General features: G+C 46.8%; 1 protein-coding gene across 2 annotated transcripts in view; it reads left to right on the forward strand.

The window, feature by feature from the left end:
• Positions 1-22,542, forward strand: part of SETD9 (SET domain containing 9) — a 141,782-nt gene that overhangs the window by 103,053 nt on the left and 16,187 nt on the right. For both annotated transcript variants that reach the window (XM_069222329.1, XM_069222337.1), the window contains exon 4: positions 7,175-7,290. In XM_069222329.1, coding sequence (XP_069078430.1) covers positions 7,175-7,290 — 116 coding nt within the window. The remainder of the gene's footprint in view (positions 1-7,174; positions 7,291-22,542) is intronic.

The following is a 22,542-nucleotide window of genomic DNA, read 5'->3' on the forward strand; positions in this document are numbered from 1 at the left end:
CAAGGAATGCAGGCACAGTGATTGACTGGCCAACGTGGAAGTGCTTCACAATCTTAGGGAGAAAAGCTACCTGGATCCTCATCATCAGGTTGTCCAGGAAGAAGTTAGAGTAGGGCAGTTGAACCAACAACACTTACAGTTAATTCACTGAGTACTGACATGATAACAAAGAAGGAGGTTTTGAACACCAAGAGCTGTAAGGTGCAACTATGCATAGGCTGAAAGGTTGCACACAAGGAATCTCAAAACCAGGTTAAGGTCCCATCAGACATCACAGATGGTTTGGAATCATAAGTGTTCAAATTTAATGCAACTGGTGATCTAAATAAGAATGGTTGGGTTTGTAAACACAGTAAGGACAAAGGCTGTGCCGGCTGCAAGACCTTGATAGGCTGAGGAGAGAACAAACATAAGAACAATGCAAAGCTTGGCCTGTTTGGAGTTAATGTCTCAGGCACCACATCGAAAAACAAATTTGTCCCAGTACCCAATGTAGTTGGTCTTTGTGGATGGGCCTCTAACATCAAAGATGATCTCCACCCACACATATGGCAATATAAACACATTCAATTTCCATGCATGGAGATTTGGATAGACGCCCTTGCCCCGTTGTTGAGACAGGAGGTTCTCCTGTAGAGCAAGCGCGATTGGGGGTATATGCTCAAAATCAGAAGCTCTGGATACCACACTCTCCTGGCCCAGTCGAAGGAAAACAAGAGGACTTGGGCCCAGTCTTACCTGATCTTTTTCAGCACTCGAAGCAGGGGAGGTATTTGTCATAAGACATTTAGGAGTCCCTCGCTCAAGTCCCACCAGACTGCATTTCTTAACGAGAGCCATGGAGGAAACTCCAGAACACACAATTGCCGACACTACATGCTTTCAAAGGTGGCAAATATATCTAGCCAAAGTATCCCACAGGATGTGAACAATCCGTGCACCACATGGGAATGGAGATGCCACTAGTGGATTACCAAACGACATCTGCGCACTTCATCAGCTAGGACATTCTGGAACCCTGGAACTTGTGTATATTACTTACCTTCTTACTGAGGGTACTCACTGAGATACTTGTGGCATATTGTCATAAAAATAAAGTGCCTTTATTTTTTAGTAATTCTGAGTATTGTGTTTTCTTATGATATTGTGCATATGATATAAGTGGTATAGTAGGAGCTTTGCATGTCTCCTAGTTCAGCCTAAGCTGCTTTGTCATAGCTACCTTCTATCAGCCTAAGCTGCTAGAAACACCTCTATTCTACTAATAAGGGATAACTGGACCTGGCACAGGGTTTAAGTACCACAGGGTACCCACTATAAGCCAGGCCAGCCTCCTACACCTGGTAATTGATGAATACTTTTGCCTGGTGATGGAGGCCCTGGCTAAAACACTGGCATTAAAGGTCGACAGATTACTGCAGCACTGTATACTGGGCATACACCCAATGCCACGAAAGAGTAAAATCCCATATAGGTTCAAATCACTGGTGCTATTATTGGCCAAGCACAGGATTATGATACATTGTACCTAACTCAGTGGCCCACTGATACAGTTATGATACAGAGATCTCAAGGAGTGGCTGTTGGCAGAGGAAATAAGAATTAAAATGGTCCAAACAGATGAGAAGGTTCACAAGGAGATTCATGATTGGCATTCAATGACAGACACATTTGTGGAGGATGATGTGCTGCCTCCAGACCTATCCGTGAGTGTGACATCATCCTGGAGGTCTGTAACTGCATTCGCTGTATGTACTGTTGCTATATGTATAATCAATAGTGAAATTGTAATAAATGGAATACATCACTAGTATATTATCTCTCTTTCGTACCATGATCCCTCTGACAAAAGGCTTTTATGGATTGTAATGCTTCATGTCATTGTTTAAAAAAAAAAAAAAAAAAAAATCCAATAAAAAAACATTGGTGGTCATTACAACCCTGGTGGATGGTGTTAAAGCGGCGGTAAGACCGCCAACAGGCCGGAGGTAAAAAAATTGGAATTACGACCGTGGCGGAAACCGCCAACAAAGACAGCCACTTTAACACACCGACCGCCACGGCGGTACAGAAAAACAGCTTGGCGGTCACCGCCAACAGACAGGCGGAAGACAATGTACCACCCACAGTATCACAACCTACCAATCCGCCACCTTTTCCGGGGTGGATTCCCCACGGACAAAAACACAGCAGAAACAGGACTTCGAAGGGAAAACGCTCACCACTACATACCCCACGAGGAATCCGGACGCCATGGAACCCAAGCTGCACATCCTGCCAGCCCTCATCTTTTTGCTCCTCTACCAGGAGCACGAACGCCGGTGGCGAAGACAACGGTGAGTACTGCACCTACAACACAGGGGAGGGGGGAGGGAAAAACAGGGACACACGCAACACCCCCACCCACTACAACACACACACAAATACATATTTATACATTATAGTTACACCCCCCAAACCCACCCGGAAGAATGCAAAGACAAAAGGAAATAAGTGTAACCATTGTAACATTAAAATCAAGTAAGCAAAAATATATATATACACCATAAACAAAATATACACCAAGCTTAGTAGTCCAGGCAGTGCTCCAATGAAGTCTGTGGAACACTGGGCCCACACGGTATGGGCGGGCCCCACACAAGATCCCCGACCATGATGGAGAGAACACTGCAGGGGCATCAGAGAGCAATGTTGGCAATAGTTTAATGCATTTTCGAAAGAGATAACTGTAATGGTTTACTTTTTAAATATGTTAATAACTCCCAATTCTATAGAACAGTGAGAAAATGTTTGTCGTTCTAGGAAGCCCAATGATTTGCTTTTGTTTGTTTGTTTGTTTTTTGTTGTGTTTTCTTTACGAAAATAAGTAAATAGCCACCTCTGGTGCTTGTGATTTTGTAAGGAGAGTATGTCTTATATGTTATTATGTCTAGCATGACAGAACGTCTGTCTCTGCTGGTTTGTTGTTTACAATATACGTAGGGCTTTAGGTTAGCTTCCTTCAGTCTTTGGCTTGTTTGGTTCAGCCATTGGTTTGAGGGAGTATCAATGCTGTTTGTAACATGATTTCGCATCCTCTGCATTGGTTCTATTGTTATGCCTAAGGGACTATTTTACATCTAAAAGGTACGTACTTTCAGTCATCATGCATTATCACTTTTATTTCTTAATCTCATATGTACTTAATATACAAGAAACAATCTTTTTGTGTTATTTTTCTATCTGCAAAATACATTGGTTCAATTTACTGCAAACAGATGAATTGGTAGGGTAGGCAAAGGGAATGTTCCTCTGCAAATTCTGTGCTTCTGGCATTTTTGGAATAGTCAGTTGGTCTGGCTTATAAATGATAAATTCAAGCCGAATGTGTTGGAGTTGCCAATTCTTGTTTTATATAAGGGCTGTTAGCATAGACATGGTGCTGAAAGACTCCATACAGTCTTCTCTTTGCCATTTCATATATGCTGTCAATCAAACAATCAGTGGATTTGTAGTACATGACTAGTCACCCGCTAGGGTCTCAAGACACTGGGAGGCAGCAAGGGAACAGTCGTCGATGATCAGCTGAGGGTCAGTCAAAGAGCCAGGTTTTTAGGTCTTTTATGAATTGGGATAAAGTGGGAGATCTTCTGCGGTGGATGGGGATGGAGTTCCATGTCTTGGTGGCGTGGTGTGAGAAGGATCTTCCTCCGGCTGTGGCCTTCCAGATGCGTGGGATGGCGGCAAGGTCGGCGGAGCAGAGCTGCCTGGTAGGCGTGTAGAAGTGGAGTCTGCAGTTGAGGTATTCTAGTCCGGTGTTGTGAAGGGCTTTGAAGGCGTGCATGAGAAGCGTGAATGTTATTTTCTTGCCTATTGGGAGCCAGTGTAGGTCTCTCAGTAGGGCGGAGGTGTGTCTGTGTCTGGGGGTGTTCTTGATGAGACGGGCGGAGGCGTTCTGGATGTGCTGCAGTCTTTTCCGTACCTTGGCGGTGGTTCCGGCATAGAGTGTGTTGCCGTAGTCTAGACGGCTGCTGACGAGGGCCTGGGTGACTGTTCTTCTGGATTCGGTTGGGATACATTTGAAGAGCTTCCAGAGCATACGCATGGTGTGGAAGCAGGCAGAGGAGACTGCGCTGACTTGACGGTTCGTTGAGAGTCCTGAGTCCAGAATGAAGCCTAGGTTGAAGGCGTGGTCGGTAGGGGCCAGAGTGCTTCCGAGGGCAGTGAGCCACCACGTGTCGTCCCAGGCGGAGGGGTTGTTGCCAATGACGAGAACTTCTGTTTTGTCGGGATTTAGCTTGAGTCAGCTATCCTACACCCAGGCGGTGACTGCCTTCAATCTATTGCGGAGGTTGGCTTTGGCTATATGCGGGTTGTTGGTGAGGGAGATGATTAGCTGTGTGTCATCGGCGTATGAGACGATGTTGAGCATGTGGTGTCTGGCGATGGTTGCCATGGGGCTATGTAGAAGTTGAAGAGAGTGGGGTTCAGAGAAGAGCTTTGCAGGACGCCGCAGTTGATCTTGGTGTCCTCTTGAGTAGAAGGAGGCAGTCTGACTTTTTGGATCCTGTCGGTGAGGAAGGAGGTGATCCATTCTAGTGCCCTGTCGTGGATGCCCGCGTCACGGAGATGAGCCCGTAGAGTGTGGTGGAAGATGGTGTCGAAGGCAGTGGACAGGTCGAGGAGGATGAGAGCCGCGGTCTCACCCCTTGTCTAGAAGGATGCAAATGTCATCTGTGGCGGCAAGGAAGGCGGTCTCGGTGCTGTGGTTGCTTCGGAAGCCTGACTTCGCTGGAAACTGGAGCAGAGAGATGGGCCGGAAGTTCTTGAGGTCCTCTGGGTCTGCGGTCGGTTTCTTCAGTAAGGGGTTGATTTCGGCGTGTTTCCAGATTTCTGGGCAGGTGGCCGTTTCAAAGGAGCGGTTGATGATGTGCTGGAGTTTGGGAGTGATGGTGCTGCCTGCTTTGTTGAAGATGTGATGGGGGCAGGGGTCAGAGGGTGAGCCGGAGTGTATGGTGTTCATGATGTTGAGGGTTTCTTCATTGGAGATGTTGGATCAACAGAGTAGGTGGTGGGGGTTTGGAGGAGCTTCGGTGGTGGTTATGACAGTGGCGGTACCTATATGGTACCCTTTTATCTATACAATCTTCTCTTTGCCATTTCACATATGCTGTCCTATGTGTTACCCTGCTACTGAACTATTAATGTGAAATATTGAGTCAGGCTGAGCTATAATCTTGTACCAAGTGAAAAACAAGCACCAGTTTTTTTTTTTACAATACCTTGATTACTTGTTCAACCACAAGGCCCATGGCCACTGTACAAGTAGTTAAGAATCTCATCTTGGAAGGGGTAATCTGTAGAAAATGCAGAGCCTATGTCAAGGGCAGCAATAATTCTGAAGCATATTATTGTAATTTTTTGGGAAGTGCATGTAACAAAAATGATCTTGAATGATTTCAGGTAATTTAAGCTTTGAGACATTGTTGCTGACCTGCGGAAGCCATGGTTCTCAGTCTTGGAGTCTCTGTTTTCCAAAGTAGTCCCAACCCAGGCAATAACAGCAGCAGCGGTGATTACCGCTGCTGGCGTACATAACCCCGTGCAATCTAAAAGGGTCTGGGGACTTCAGCAGCTGAGACTTACTTGAAATGACTTTAAATTGTTAACAGGGCCTGACAATTTTCCTTTGGAGGGTGTGGTTCATTCTAATAGTTTTATTAAAAATCATGTTTCTTTGAACCAATTCTAATGATTGTTTTCCTAACTTTTTTTAATGGTGCACTCGTCCCAATTTCTTTTTTTTTAATTGCTCTTTATTGGAAATTTTACACACTGAGGAAGAAAACATTTAGGATCCGTTACATGTCAAGGATAGGGCAATGTAATTGTTTGTACAGTTTGGAATGATTGTTTTCTTGACTTATGCTTAACTCTAACAGGATGCCCTCTTCCAGTCTCACTCAAAATGTTGGACCAGTGCTTAATTTGTAAATAAAAACCTGCCGGTGCCCAAAGCCCTCCTCTGAAACACACGGCTGCTGCAATTAAATGTGCGAATACGGAATACCAAGGCAGCGTAATCCTAAAGCCATCTTACAGCCACTCCCTGCCCCTTCAGCTCACTTTTCCAGCTTTCTGCTTTCTTCTATTGTGACATTTTTTCGTTTTTCTCTTCCTCCGTCTTTTCCATATGTGTCTTTTGCTGGCAGTAAATGCTTGAGGCAGAAAAATAAATGCTGGCCCTCAAAAATAAGTGCCGGTTCCCCCCCACCCCCCACCGGCAACCACCAGCTCAAATTAGGCAGTATGTTGGGCTGGTTTGCAGTGGTTTGCCCTCCACACATTTGTTGTGGTCCATTAAAATGCAGCACTCAATATTAGTTCTGCCTACATTTCCTGGAGGAATAGACCCTCAAGCCTACCACATTAGGTGAGCTTGCTATTTAACATTTGTGAGCAGCATGACTTAAAAAAAAAATATAGAATTTTAGGGGTAGTACTCAAATGATTTTATGTGAGGGCCTCTGTGTAACAATCCCCTCCTCTATTTCATGGTGTCCTTGGGTCTCCCCTGCTACCTAGCAGTCATCAAGTGACTCTTACTGGACCAGCAGACATGAACAGTGCACGGTTTAGAAGCTATGCCATTTACTACGTTGTGCATCAGTCTTTCAACCAAATGGTAGGTATGCACTTTAAATTCTATCAGAGTTTTGCTTAGTGCTGCATTGTCATTAGCGTAGCCTCGCAGTTCTTTGGGGTTCAGGTATCTTCATGTCCAGCTCTTGAATATTTTGTCACAGACCAGACACACTTTTCTTTTTTAGTGGAATAAGTTTCCACCAAATAACATCAGTGTAACTCATTGAAGAGCTAAGCTTTAAAACCTGTTTGAATACACAATGGGCGTGATTCACAAAGGTAAACTTAGATGTTTGGTCAAAACGTAGACCAAACGTCTAAGTTTACGACTTTGGGAATTCACAAAGGGCATTTACGAGTGGTATCTTTACTTCCGTACTTAGGGCAGATATCCGCCCGGATGCTTACCTAAAGATACTACTCATAAATGCCCTTTGTGAATTCGCAAAGTCATTAATTTAGACGTTTGGTCTAAGATTACAACACACATTCAAGTTTACCTTTGTGAATGGGACCCCAAATATTTATATTGTTTCATAATTTCTTTCAGATCATGCAGTAGAAGAGACCAGATCGGTCCTTTTAAACTAAGTGATGTCTCTTGGCTTACGTCATTTCATCAGAATCCTCTAGCTGTGGGGCAATATGTCAACAACTGTTCGAATGGTAAGTTGCTTACATTTGTTCCAGAGAAATATTTCCATAGATCCGATGATTAGCATAATTTAATACAAATAAATTGCAACTCTCAATGTAAAAATGAATTAAAATATTAGCCCAAATGCCTGTTTCGTAAACCGTTTTCTTTTGTAAAATATTTATTATGTTTCCTCCATCAGTGGCTAACGATGATATATCATTTTAAATATAAATATAATATATTTACAGCTATTGTTCATGGGTTGAGGAAGATACAGGCAAAAATTTCAGTTTCACTTTAAATGCAAACTTTTTGTTTGAGTGCAATGTGTATGCTTAATCTGTTTGTAATTTTTGTACCCGACCTTCTGTTGCTTTGCTTTCTGATTCCCTGTTGTCACACGTACACAGCAATCTTATGATACACTTACAACCAAGAAAGCGATCCACTCCTATTTGCGATTTTGGAGGTATTATAAAAGATTCATCCTCTCCTTTTAAGAAAAGATGGCTCACTAATTGACTTGCTTCAAAATAAAAAAACTCATTATCAAGTTAAATGGGGCCCGTAGGGAGCTGGGTGCTGGTTGCAATACCCCCAAACCCCATTCACACTTTTTGCCTGTTTTATAGTGCACTGGGTTCCTGCTAACCAGGGCCCTAGTGCCAGTGTTCCTTTCCTAAAGCGAGACACTTAGGCCCTCATTACAACCCTGGCGGACGGGGGAAAAAAATGGAATTATGACCATGGATACCGCCATGGTCATCCGCCACTTCTCCACTCCGACCACCAGGGCGGTGACGACCGCTGGGATGGAGACTTCGGTCTCCAGCCCGGCGGCTGTCACCAGACCGCCGGCGGTATCACGACCCTGCATACCGCCATGGATTTCGGGTGGTTTGGAACCGCCATGAAATCCATGGCGGTAGGCACTATCAGTGCCAGGGAATTCTTTCCCTGGCACTGATAGGGGTCTCCCCCACCCCCACTGAGTCCTTCCCCCACCCCCTTCACCCCCCTGCTACCCCCCAAAGGTGGCAGGACCCCCCTCCCCACCCCTACCCCCAACATTGAAACACACATGCATACAGACACAACCATTACACATACCCGCACACATACCAACAAACATACCAACAGACACACACACAGTCATACACACACACATACATACAGACATACACGCACACATACTCAGAGACATACAAACAGACAGACACGCACACATTTTCAAACCAACAACACCCCCGCATGCATACACGCACTCACACACCCCCTCTACATACTCACATGCACACCCCCATGCACGCACACAATACATAACGCCCCCCATCCCCCTCCCATAACGGACGATCAACTTACCTTGCCCGTTGATCCTCCGGGAGGGGACGGGATCCAAGGGGGCTGCTCCACCGCCAGCTCCCTGTCACCAGAACACCGCCACACCGAATCATGGGATGTGATTCGGTGGGCGGTGTTTCTGATGAAGGGCGGTGGAGGTGGAGCAACCTCCACTTCCCCGCCGACTGCCAGTATGGCTGCTGGCGGCTCTCTGTCCGAACAAGGACGGAGGGCTGCCAGCAGTCATAATACGCCGCACGGAAAACCGCCTTCACTGGCTGTCTTCAGCACGGCGGTTCCTCGGCGGTCTTCGAAAAAGACTGCAGAGGTCGTAATGAAGGCCCTGGTCACTTGATCCTCAAGTGACTAGGCCCCCCAGCCTCCTGTAAGTCCCTAGTAAATGGTACCCCTGGTACCTAGGGCATGGGTACTGAAGAGGGTCCCTCAGAGCTGCAGCACAGTTTGTGCCACTCTGAGTGACCCAGCACCAACCTTATGCAGACTGCCATGGTAGGCTGTGTGAAAAGGAGCTCCCAAAATTGAAAATACAACATGGCACACACTTGTGTGCCATGTCCCCTAAAACACTGCTTGTAATATCTGTAAGTCACACCTACAGCAGGCCTTCAGCCCTAAGGTAGGGTGCATGATATGACAAGTGAGGACATATATGCATGAGCAAATATGCCCCTATTATGTCTTTTATTGATTCTTAGATATAGTCAGTGTACAGGGAAGCCATTTTAATACATGATCTGGACACTGGTCACTACAAGGTCCCCAGCTACATGATGGCTTCTCTGAACCTAGGGATCTCGTATTAATAAACCCCCACTCATTTCAGTGATGGATTTATTAATATGTGCACCCAAAGAGCAACTTAGAGATGCCCCCTGAAAAACCTACCAACTGCTGGGGGAGCTCACTGAACGGTTCTGGTCAGTCTGCCACCAACAGACGAGAATCTGACCTCCCAGGTGGGAGAGCCTCTGCTCTTGAGAGATGAAACGCAAAAGCCTGTCCAGGCTGGGGTGTTACCCACCCTTCTCCACAGGATGACCTGTATTCCAATGCAGAACTGGCCTAACTCTGGTTAGGGTGATGCCCACTCCCCTCAGGAAGTGGTAACCTAGGGGGTATAATGACCCCAAGGTTAAGTAGCCCATTGGCTACTACCATTCACTCCCCTTAATGCCCCCTAAATTGAGTATTTAGGGGACCAACTGATACCAGATCTTTAGATCTTCACCGGACACAAAAGAAGGAGTGGACAAAAAGATTGCTGGACCCGAGAATGGAGCAGCATGACTGACTTTGCACCAACCCTGCTTGCCTATCTCCTGCACCTGACCCTCGAGAAGCAACTAACCTGTCCTGCCACTGCAGCCTCCAGGAAACTGGGAGAGCTTCAAGTGTTTTGCCAGGAACTCGCTTGGAGTAGAGGAGCTTCTCCCCTGCATCCGCAGGCACCCAAGAAAGCCCTGAGAGGGCGGGGACCATCGTAAACCAGACGCCGGACATCACCACTGCACCCGAGCCGCCTAGCCTGTGTTGAAGTTGGCCAACATTGTCAGTGTGGTCCCCAGGCCCCCCAGAAGAGAAGCCCACCCTGTGCTAGCCACTGTGGACTTCACCACTGCATCTACAGACTGTTTCTGCAGGCCCCAATGCACCTGCGAGTGCCCAGGAGGCAAAACCTGATGCCTTAGTCTGACCCAAAAGAAGAGAGCCAAGGGTGTCCCCACACCTCCCCACCTGGTGAGACCCGAGCCCACTTGTTGGCTGGGTCAGACTGGATCCCCAGTTCACGCCTGCAGAGTGTTTCTGCGGGCCCTCTGTACTTGCGAGGAACTCCAGTGCTGGCCCAGCACCAGAAGACACCCCTGCACCCGTGCCCTACATCCCGAGGAGGAATGGACTGACGGTGTCCCCACGGACCCAAAGATCCCAAGGGTCATGCCCCCCTGTGGGTTTCCCTGGACTGTCCTTCCAGTCCATCCCTTCAGTGACTTTGGAACTGGACCGATCCCCATAAACTTGAATGGGACACGCAACGCTGTAACACACCTCTGCACCCAGATGCACCAGAGCTTCCTGAGGTGACCTCTTGGTGTGACCTTGGGCCTTGCTCCAAAACCCCCCTTAAGTCCAGGAGATGGTACTGTAAGTTGTTGTACTCTACCTGGATTGCCACCTTTGTTTTCCTCCATAGGTTTGCATTGCAGCTTCTTGAAAATGCACTGTGTTGACTTTTGAAAACTATAAAACGTAACTCAAAAAGTACTCGCTTGATTCCAATGATCTTGATACCTACATTTATACAAAAGTATGTGTTAAAATATAAATTGGTGTCGGATTTCTTGTGTTGCTTACTGTACGAGTGTGTGCCTTACATGCGTAGACCTACCATCTGATGTGCCTAACTGCTTGACCACACTACCCAAAGAGAGCTTTTGGGTTGTCGTTTGTGCCTATGTGATACCTCTGGGGATGCCTTGGACTCTTTGAACAGTGTACCTCATTTTGGTCCACTATATAAAGAGCCATCTTCCTACAGGGACCAGAAGCAGAAGGAGTTACCAATATCTCAAATAACCTATCTGTGAATATACAGATCTATAAAGTCCCAATTTTGATATCCCTTTCATTCTACAAACAGATGCATTGGACGAGGGACTTGGGAGCTATTCTGTCTGAATCCTATGAGTGAGTAGCCTATCCTATTCTGTACATGAGTAGAAAGTTACTATCTAGAGAGAAACAATATGCCGCCTAAGAAAAAGAAAGACTCACAGTAAAATGGGCTTTAGAAACTCATAGATTTCACACTTTAGAATTGTATTTTAGTTTGATTACAGATCCTGATCAATTGATGTAGTTAGCAAAACATAAAGATACCAACCCTCGAGCACTGAGATGGTTTCTCTCACTTCACCCTCACACATTTATGCTATAACTTAGCAAGTGAAAAATTAAAATTAATGTGGACTTTCTGTCTAGTGTGAATACTATGGCCATATGTGCTATGTGCTCTGGTCAGCTTAGTAGTAACAGAGAATTTGTAACTAATGTGTTGCACCTTCTTATATAAGGGAACCTTTCTTTACTACTGAAACACGAGTGTTGGTCCATGTAGTCAACTTCTTCTGATCTTATAGAAATTAGTATAAAAGTACAAAAAGGTATTGGGAAAAAGCAGCTGCAAACTAACATAATAATGCCTCAGTTTGCAGTAGCATCAGCACAGTGGTCTAAAAACATTCAGGATCTCAACTTTGATAATACAGATCATGCCCAAGTGGGCTAATCCTTGAAGTTATTGTCAACAGTGAGATTAAACTGTCTTCACAGTTATTTTCAGCATTAGTTTATCTAGGACCGGGCGGTGAGGTCATGTAAGTTCTGACATGAGATAAACAGTGCCTCTCACCAAATCCGCCTAGATCTTCAGCTACATCTGTTGCAGCCTGGCTGCACCTAAATTAATCACTGTGACCTGCACTCAGCTCTGGGGGGAGTGATGCTGCCTTTTCCCACCAAAGGACTTCTACCTCCTACGATTGCAACTCCTTAGGGGTTCAACCTAGCCTGGCTGTGTAGTGAATATTTAGGAACAGCACAAAGGAAGTATGGTTGTTTCCTCAATACCAAATTACACAACAAAGATAAAGACCCTCATTGTGCACAAGGTGACTGTTTGGTTAGTGGCATGAGTGGGCCCTGTGACAAATTCTGCTAACTTCTATATGGTGCTGCAGAGGATAGAGTTGTCATCTTGTACCAAGAAAGAGTTTTGAATGAATGCAGAACTTTATATATGAATGGTTCAAAATTGCATGCTTATGTATAAATGTAAAAATCTGAATATTGGTTTGAGGTCCCGACTATATAAAAAGTCTATTGTATTTCCAGCTGTCCATATGATCACAAATTGTATTTTCTAGTACTAATTGCATGCTCAAAACTCCCAGATCCAGCTTGTTCTCTTTGATGAGTATGGGGACAGAACGGCCATTGCCGATTGGTTTGGAGAATAGCAAGAGTTTTTTGGTGGATGTAGGAGAGGTGGCTTTGCCTCAGTGTCTCAAATCAGTGGTTCTGCTAGTGAGCTAGGATGATCATGTTCTCCTCTCTTAAGTTGGGCTGAGCAGCCTACAGTACCCCCGATTGTAGGGAAGGTGAGGAATCAGCATATTTTTGACAGTCAGCTAATTTTATGGATCAAATCTGTTTATTATTATTTCCAATTATAAACATCACATATGCAGTGCATCAAAATAGTACAGTTGCCGTGGTATAAGGCATGCTCCATGTATAGTGACAATAAACATTAACAAAACGTTAACTTTGTTTCCCTGCTACTGGCACGTCATACAGCCATTACTCCATCCCATGCCTTGTTCCCATGTGATCTTGGTCCTCCGTTTAAATCTCTACTGCTCACTCACTCCCTTTCGCTCAATTCAACTCCAGCACCCTCAAGTAGGCCGGACATGTCAATTCTGTGAATTCCGTGGATAGTATTTGTAAGAATGGTTGCCAAAGTTCCTTAAAGTTGCCACTGCGCTGCTGTGAAGCCAAAGTGAGCTTTTCCATAGCAAGAATGAACCACAGCTTATGGAGCCATGATGTTACTGTCGGGATCTTGTCAGTCCCCCATACGGCCAACAGCAGCTGCAGTGCCGCATTCAAGGCCAAGGCCATCTGCCGTCCCTTCAGTGATCTCAGGGGGAAAGTGAGTGGGTTAGGCAGGCCCAGCAAAGTATACGCAGGAAATCTGGGGATCTGAATATCAAACGCCACGTCAATAGTGTCTATAATATTCTCCCAGTACCTATGAAGCTTAGGGCAATGCCATAGTAAATGCACAAGCGACCCTCCGCCCCCGCACCTCCTCCAACAAAGGCTAGACTTAGTGGGATCCCAAGCAGGAATCCTTGCTGGAGTGTAGTACCAATAGGAGGCCACCTTATAGGCTGTCTCTGTGCCTGCTGCATTATAAGCTGTGTGGTGAGTCCTGTAAAAGATGCCCTCCCATTCCTCATCAGAAAGCTCCCTCTCGAGTTCCCTCTCCCACCTCAGCTGACCCTTAGTCTTAGGCGAACGGGCTTCCCCCCTTAGGAGACCGTAAAGCTCCGAAATCACCCGCTTATCATCCTTTTTCACTAATATCCATTTTTCAAACGGTGTTAACAGCCTATTTATTAATGCTCTATTGGCTGGCAACATGGCCCAATGTCGTATTTGGTAATACATCATCCTGTCTGCATCCATTAAGCCATATGTCTCCCTCATCTGTTCAAAGGAGATCACCCCCTGCTCTTCGAAAAGGTATCCTACCCTTTTGCAGCCCCCTTCATACCAACGGCGTAGTGCCTCCCGTTGCAGGCCCGGGCCAAAATCAGGGTTCGCACCTAAGGGAGTCATTGGGGACGGGAATGTCGTCAAGCCCAATCTGTTAGCTACCACATCCCACACCCTCATCGACACTTCCGTGACCGGGGACGCATACAACCCCCGCGCTCTGTGACGGCGCCGGAGCCAGGGCTCCTTCCATATATGGGAACCCGCCACCGCTTGGTCCATGAAACACCAATGTTTCTCGGAAGACGGGCGACTCCATTCTAATAAAAAACGCAATTGTGCTGCCTGAAAGTATCGTAGAAGGCAGGGGACTGCCAATCCTCCCTCCTGCTTAGGGCTATACAACACCCAACGTGGTAACCGCGTCACCTTTCCCTCCCAAATAAATTTTAGAACCGCTGTTTGGAGGGTTGCTATCGTCCGTGGCGGGGGCGCCACCGGAAATGTCTGGAACACATACAGAACGCGTGGTAGGATGGTCATCTTCACCGCCGCCACCCTACCCAGCCAAGACAGTTTAAGTCTCCCCTAGGTCTCTAGGTCGCGCTGCACCTCCCGAGTCAGTTTCGTGTAATTCAACGTCGCCGTATGAGCAAGTGGACCCTAAATCCATCCCCAAGTACGGGAGTTTTGAGGAAGACAATATGAAGTGAAATCGGGCCTTCAGATCTCTGTCATGCTCGGCACTAATAAACCTGCTCATGGCCTGCGACTTTAACATATTCATCCGGAATCCCGAGACCCGTCCAAATTCATCTAATATCTCCATTAGTGCAGGCAGTGAGGTCGCGGGTTCCGCCAGGGTAAGAATCACATCATCTGCGTACAATGAAATGATATGCTCATCTCCCCAAAACTTCACTCCCATGATCTGAGGGTTATCACGAAGCCGCTGCGCCATGGGCTCCATATAGAGCGCAAACAAAAGAGGCGACAGCGGACACCCCTGCCGGGTCCCTCTTTGAATTGAGAAAGGCCCTAGGCGCCTGATAGATACAACGGATCCATGCCATGAAACCCCGGCCCAGTCCAAATCGCTCAAGCACCCTGAACAGGTATGGTCAGTGGACCCTATCGAACGCCTTTTCGCCATCAATAGAGAGAAAGAGCGCCTCCCTGCGTGAGCGATCAGTTTTATCCAATAGATGAAGCAGTCGCTTGGTGTTATCGCTACACTGCCTATGCAGTATAAATCCTGCTTGGTCGGGATCCACAAGGCCCGGCGTGTAATAATTGAGACGGTGTGCCAGTATGCCAGTGAACAATTTGGCATCGATATTCAAGAGGGAAATCGGCCTGTAGGAGGCGCACTCCTCAGGATCCTTCCCCGGCTTCGGAATAACCACAATAGTGGCATCCAGCATGCTGGCCGTGAGGGCCCCCGTCTGTCTAAAGGAATTGAAGAGTCGCACTAATATCAGTACAAGTTCCACACAGAAGGTCTTGTAAATAAGTGCGGAAAAACCGTCAGGGCCAGGTGACTTCCCGACCTGCAAATGTGCAATTGCTGATATGACCTCTTCCGCCCTTATGGGTTGATCTAATGAAGTCGCCTCTCTCTCGGTCAAAGAAGTAGTTGCTATACCCTCTAGGAAGGCCTCCGGAGATGCATTACCGGGATCCTCAGCCCCATATAGTCCCCGATAGAATTCCGCAAACGCCTCCGCAATTTGGTTGCTCGTGCGCGCTTCCGCTCCCGAGGGAGAGCGAACCATTTTTATCATTGACGCCGTGCGCTGCGCTAGCAACCGATGTGCCAGTAGCTTCCCACATCTATTGCTTCCTGTATAATACTTATGCGTAAGGTGCACTACCACGTACTCTGCCCTGTCCCAATCCAACCTCCTCAACTGCTTCCTTACTTTCTCAAGCTCTCGCCAGACTCTCGGTGCACCGGTATACTTATGTGAACACTCCAAAATCTCACTCTCTGTTCTAAATCCTCTCTAAGCAGTCTCCTTGCTTTATTATCCCTAGCGGACAGCGACATCACCTCACCCCTCAATACAGCCTTCAATGCCTCCCACAGTGTCGCCAAGCAAGTGGTCCCATCATCATTAAGGCTAAGGTAGTCTATTATTGCACTATGAATCGCCTCTACTGTTGCACCGTTCTGAAGCATTGAGTCCCTGAATCGCCACCCCAACACTCTCACGTGCTCCATACTCATGCCAACCTCAACCGTAACCGGACCGTGATCCGACAGGGCTTGAGGCTCAATCACTGACTCCCTAACCCGGGGAAGAAACTCCTGCGAGGCCAAGAAAAGGTCAAGCCTAGCGTATGTCTTGGTCGCTGCCGAGTAAAAGGAATAGTCCCTTAATGTGGGGTGCTCCCTCCTCCACAGATCCTCCAGGCCACACTCACTCAGCCATTGACGACCCGCCACTGTCATTGACCCCGTCTGCCCATACCGGTGACCTGAGCAATCCAAATCACCATCCGTCACCATGTTAAAATCGCCCCCCACCAGAATGGCACCATTAGGAGATTGTAGCAGCGGGGTCAAAACCTGTTTTAGGAAGACTTCCTGCTGGGAATTAGGTGCATATAGAGAAGCAATTGTGAAGGAAAAACCCCACAGTCTCAATCTCATGGCTAGAAACCTACCTTGCACCTCATGCAGTTTTGTCACCACTGCCTAGGGAACCACTTAGAGCGCATGCGATAAATATCTTTTGGGACGAGATGTGTCTCCTGCAGCAGACATATATGACTCCCCGACCTCTCTAAGGTGGACAGGATGGCTAGCCTCTTCGTAGGATTATTAAGACCACGGTCATTCAAGCTTGTACATTTAATAATCATACCCTAAAATGAGAGCAGTATTCAAGAAGGAAGGGACCTCACAGGAAGAGCACCCTCCCGGGCCAGATGATGAACCACCTCAAACACCAAGGCCTGAGAATATCTCCACACAGAAGCCAGCGTCGCAGGGAAACACATCAACATTCAAACAATGCGCACAACAGGTGCGCACAACCAAAAAGTCCTTGCACATCCATCTTAACAAGGGAAAATGTCCACAGGGCCATAGATCCGTCCATGTTTGGTAAACCAGGTCCAGTGCCCCCGCCGCCCGACCCTCCTCAGCGGCCGACAAGCCGTTAGCTTCAAGGCCATCCGCAGTTCGGGTATCTCTTACCCCCCCTCCTCTAGGCTGAAGTTCCGGCGGCCACGCTGTTCAGAACAGATTCCCGCTCCGCCTTCAGCTCCGAGGCCGTTGGGCGCTGCAGTTTCCTTCTTTTCTCCTTCCGCTGCCAACGTGGGGGGCCCACAACAGGCAAGGTCAACCTCTTGCTCGGGTCCTGGCAGTTCTCCTCCAAGCCCAAGATCCGAATTGCTTCCGAAACGGATCTCACCTGCCGGAGCTGTTCCTCCCAACGGAAGACCAGGCGGAACGGGTGGCCCCAGGAGTAAGACACATCGTGCGCCCGCAAGTGCTCCGTGATAGGTCTAAATTCTCTCCGCCTCTGCAAGGTCCGCACAGAGAGGTCGTGGAATAATTGGAGCTCATGTCCCCTAAATAGTACCTGCTGAAGATTGCGAGCCCGCTGTAGGATCTTTTCTTTAAGCACAAAATTGTGGAGACAGGCTAGGATATCCGGGGGCGGTCTCAGGGGCCACCAGCGCGACCCACACGATGAACTCTGTCCAGGACTATCTCCTGAGTGTCATTCGGGCCCAGCAGAGAGCGAAACAGGCCCACCACATAATCTCCAATGTCCTCCTTTTCCGCCCCCACCGGGGCCCCTCTGATGCGGATATTTTGTCTCCTCAAACGATTTTCCAAATCCTCAACCACTATCTGAAGGAGGTCCTGCTGCTCTCGGAGGCGGGCGACCTCCTGCTGCAGGCCCGCCACCTCTTCACCTCGAGGAATCTCGCCATCTTCCAGCTGCGCCACTCGATCTCCTAGGGAGGTAACCTCTCCTCGCAGCTCCTTCACCTCCTGGGATATGTCCCTACGAAGCTCCTGGATGTCGCTCCGAAGCGAATCAAACAGGGAGGTCAAAAAGCCCTTCGTGACTGGGGAGCCCTCCTCCGACTCCATCTCCGTTCGACCCTCCAGGGGTCTCGTCGCCAATGGATCCTCAGCCATACCACACGATGCCAGACGGGCCCCTGTCAACATTTCTCTGACTGAGCGTTCCCGCTTGGATTTGGACGCCCCCATGGCTCGCTGGCACAGACTCGGTTCGCCGGGTCACCCCCCCCGAGTTTCTCCAAATGCTCCGTCCGGGACTAGATCACCAGGTGTCGCCGTGTCAAAGATTGCTCCTGGCCTTCGCACTTTGTAGGCACCTCCTACGAATCTTCGCCTTATATAGCCTCACGCAGGGGCCCGCACTTACTTGTACTCCTTGCTGGTGAGTATGGCGACCCGGGGCAAAACGATGGCCTCTCCTATCTTTGCCCGCGCCTCCAGGCCCCTCCGCAGTCCTGGAGAGACCCTCTGGGGAGGAGGGGGCTCCCCTCCAGCCCCCGACCAGGTCCCACAAACGGGGTGCCTTCCGCGCTGGGGCGCCTACTAATCCTGGGGTCTAGGCCTCTGTAGTCCCGCCGCTCGCGAGGCCCAGCGCAAACCTTCTGGGGCTCCGGCCCCTCCGATACAGGGCCCAGGCAGCCGCCAGTGAGAGGCCCAGGCCGCTGCCCAAGCCGCTCCGCAGCCCCGAACCCGTTTCGGGGCCGGCCGCTCCTCACTCCCCAGGAGCAGCATCTCGCGCCGCTCAGCCCCCGTCGGATGGCCACCAGCACACATCAGCGCCCGGCGCTTCGGGGGGGCCTCAGGACTTTCCCCTGCCAGGCAGTCGTCGATGTTCCGGGCCAGGGCGGCGGAGCTCGGACAGGCACGTCCTAGCGCGCCGCCATCTTGGCCACGCCCCCAGTCAGCTAATTTTATTACCCCAGGTCAATGCCATAGGGGAGCCTCTCCTCTGCTAAAGATGGAATGTGTCACCATGTACAGAAAGGGAAGATTCTTAATTGGAAAACTGCATAATACATAACCGAGAAGCTAGCCAAAAGAACAAGACGCATTGCTGTGACATGACCAGTGGTCAGGTAAAGAGGTATGTTTCCTTTGCCCCTAGTGTCCATGACCTCTGTATGTCAGTCTGTTTTGATAAATTTATGGAGGTTATTACATGTTCGTTTGGAGGGGTTGAGCACAAGGTGTGTTGAAAAGGGTAGTTTGTATTACACAAGTGCAGCAGGAAGGTTATTATTATTATGTGGCTGTATCTGATAGAAGTATTTTAGTTTGAGTGTGTACTTGTTGATAAAGTTGACAGTAGCGGAATAACAAGATTTTAGTTTCTGTATTTGTGGGGCCTAACTGACATCAAATGATTTTATCACGAATTACTCTTAATTGTATTGACTTATTATTAATCAGTAAAGCCAACTTGACTGCTCACTGCTTTTGATGAAGGATAAGCTGGTACTCCAACCCTCCTTCATCTCTCAGTGGTTCTTGATACCAGCAAACAAAGTATGTAATCTTGGACCAATTATTAACCAACTGTTGTGTGAAGGTAACGGCCTTTAAATGGTTTTGCTCATGTCTAGCCAACAGGTTTTACCTGGTAAAACTGGCCTCTTCCCTACCTGTCTCAGTCAGTTTCAACTGCAGACGTATAGCAGGGATCAGCTGCTTCCCCTAACATTACTAAATGATACTGATAACACCCAGATTAATGTCTCCAATGATCCTCATAATCGTCTAAAAGTAGTGGATCATCTTGAGCACCCATAATAGAGATGGCAGATCTAGCCTTTTTCAACTCTTCTAACATCCAGACCTATTTTTTGGTTCAGGCCATCCACAGTGTTTCCCATGTGTCTGGATGCCTTTGTGGGCCCTCCAACAAATCTGTTGAAATGCCTGCAATCTGGGTGTTCTTGATGGTAGCTTATCAATGCTTCCTCAAGTGAAAATAGTCTTAAAAACACATTCTACAAACCAGGTGTCCAATAACCAGTCTTTCCTCTACTACGTCTTCATAAAAAAAACTGTTCTTGCCCTTGCACTGGCGCTATTTAGACTATACTATTACTTTACTCTTTATTCAGACAACCCTGCAAGGCCCATCAGAAGCCCTTCAGAGGATCAGAACTATGACTCACATTTTGTAGTTAGACTGAAGGGCACTTTCCACATCATTTCTCTTATGATGCTACCTCGTTGTTTTCCTTTGAAACTAAGGACTTAGTTCAAGTGATTCTGCTTTGTGCACAAGGGCGTTTATGGCGAAGCGTCATCCTAACTTACCAAACTGCTACTACCTTACTGACCAACCTGACGACTGAGGACATCCACCCAAAATTACATCACTTTGCACATCATGATACAAATACTTAGGTGAAATGGCATTCCATTCTTTTTTTGATAAACTGGTTTTACTGAGTTTTCCATTAAAAAGATTCAAAGAAGTCATTCTATTCTTAGGACTCCTCCTTTCGCAGCATGTTTTCCTCACCCCCTCTCTTTGGACGATAGCTTCCTCAAGTTCTGGGAATCACTGAAAGCTCAACCCTTCAGACAGCCTCTCCGCTGCTTCTCTACTAACATTGAGACTTCCTCTTTCTTACGTTATTTGACTTGTGTCTCTGCAGATTGCCTGCTACCCATGTTTTGTAAAAACATCCTTCAAAATGCTTTGAAATGACCTATGGTCTTCACAATGCTTACAAAACTATAAATTACAAAATAAAATAAATATTCTAAATAACTGTGTGACTTTTTCTGAAGGTACAGTTCATTAACTTTAATTCTTTGAAGGATTAATTCAAGTAATATTACTAAAGTGTATGTACAGTTGTATTCATCTTAACAGGACTGAGGGTCTGGCTGTTATTTTTCCCCAGTCCCTCCTGCTGTGTGCATGCATAGGCACCATTTTAATGAGAATATGCAATATGATTGCAGTTTATCTGTTGCCTCTCAGGTAGCATCTTCCTGTGGATAAGTGTCCATTTCCCTGCCTCCATCATATTATCAGAGGCTTTTGACAAGAGTTGAGTCTCAACTTCTACATTGAGCAATTTGGTTCTTTACTCACAGATAAACAATTCATGATTCATCAGTATGCCGATGAAAAAAAGTGTTGATTTTTGAAACTGCAAAGTATTTATGTGTGTAAACCTAATTACTTGATTATGAAGTTCTTGGGTTTAAAGCATATATAAAATAAATGCTATTTTTCTATAATTGTCTCAGATGTTTTTTTTTTTGTGTTTGTCTCATTTATTGCCTCTGTGAGTACAACAAATGCTTAGCACTACCCTCTGATAAGCCTTACTGCTCGCCCATACTACCACAAAATAGTCCTACCTACTTTTGTCTCTGCAATACCTGTTAGGGATCCATTGGACTCTCCTCACAGTGTACTTCATTTTAACACTCTATATAGTAGAGAGCCATCTCTCTCTATAGAAATCTGCTTGAAAGTCTCCTCTGCTTTAGACATCCAATTCATTCAAACACAGCCTGCACATCATCCAAACCTGGTTTCTAGCACCTATCTGAAGATCAGTCCGCCAGTACATCATTTCTGTTATTTGCTACGTATAACAAACCAGAACCAGTACAATCCTCAATGACATGAACCTTTACTGCATCAAACCTCACCTTTCACTGAAGGCCAGGTCACTTGGATTCACCTTTGATTCCAACCTCACCCTCGAGCAGCTGCATCCTACATGCAGCTGCACGTCTCAGCGTGAGAAAATATAATCACATCATAACAATCAGGCTGGAATTCTATTGACTTCCCTTGCCGATCCACACCATCTTCAGAACCAGCTGCATCATTTACAAAGCCATAACAACCAACACCCCCACTTAACTTGCAGGCAGGCTCACAATCTTTGGAGCGTTTCGGCAAACCCACGGCCAGGAAACCATCAGACTGCAGATCAAGTGTGTAAGGAACAAAAACAATGCAGCAGGCCCTTTCCATCTATTCACCTAGGATGTGAAACAATTCTCATATCCATCAGATCAGCCCCAATGCTGCTCTGATTTAGGCAAGAGTTGAAGACTCCCCTTTTTAAAGTACACTACATCACAATCCAATAATTGTTCACAGCCCAACTACCTCTCATCACTTGTTGACTTTATGCTTGTCTTTGACTCTGTACTTTGGCTAGGATTTTGCAATAGAAATACCACTTACCTATATATATATATATATATATATATATATATATATATATATATATATATATATACACATACACACACATACAATCTGCTCACATATTTATTTATGGAGATTACAAGTGTTGTACCCTTGAACTACAGATTTATTTCAAATCGATTCATGGCTTTGGAAAAGTCTTTTCAACTTCTGTATTGTGCCTGTTTCCTGTAAAAAATATGAACACTGTTTTTTCATTGATTTCACTTGTGAATGACAGGGTTGCCTGTAAACGATGTCATGCAGGATGATTTGTGTTGAGAGCACTTGGTAGTAATGGGTTTCTGAGAGATTGCCAAAACGCGATGGTGTTTTTTAGGGTACTGAAAAAGGGTGAGCTTAACATTTGAGGAAAAGCAATACAAATAT

The sequence above is a fragment of the Pleurodeles waltl genome, chromosome 1_1 (assembly GCF_031143425.1).
Source record: "Pleurodeles waltl isolate 20211129_DDA chromosome 1_1, aPleWal1.hap1.20221129, whole genome shotgun sequence".
NCBI lineage: Eukaryota > Metazoa > Chordata > Amphibia > Caudata > Salamandridae > Pleurodeles > Pleurodeles waltl.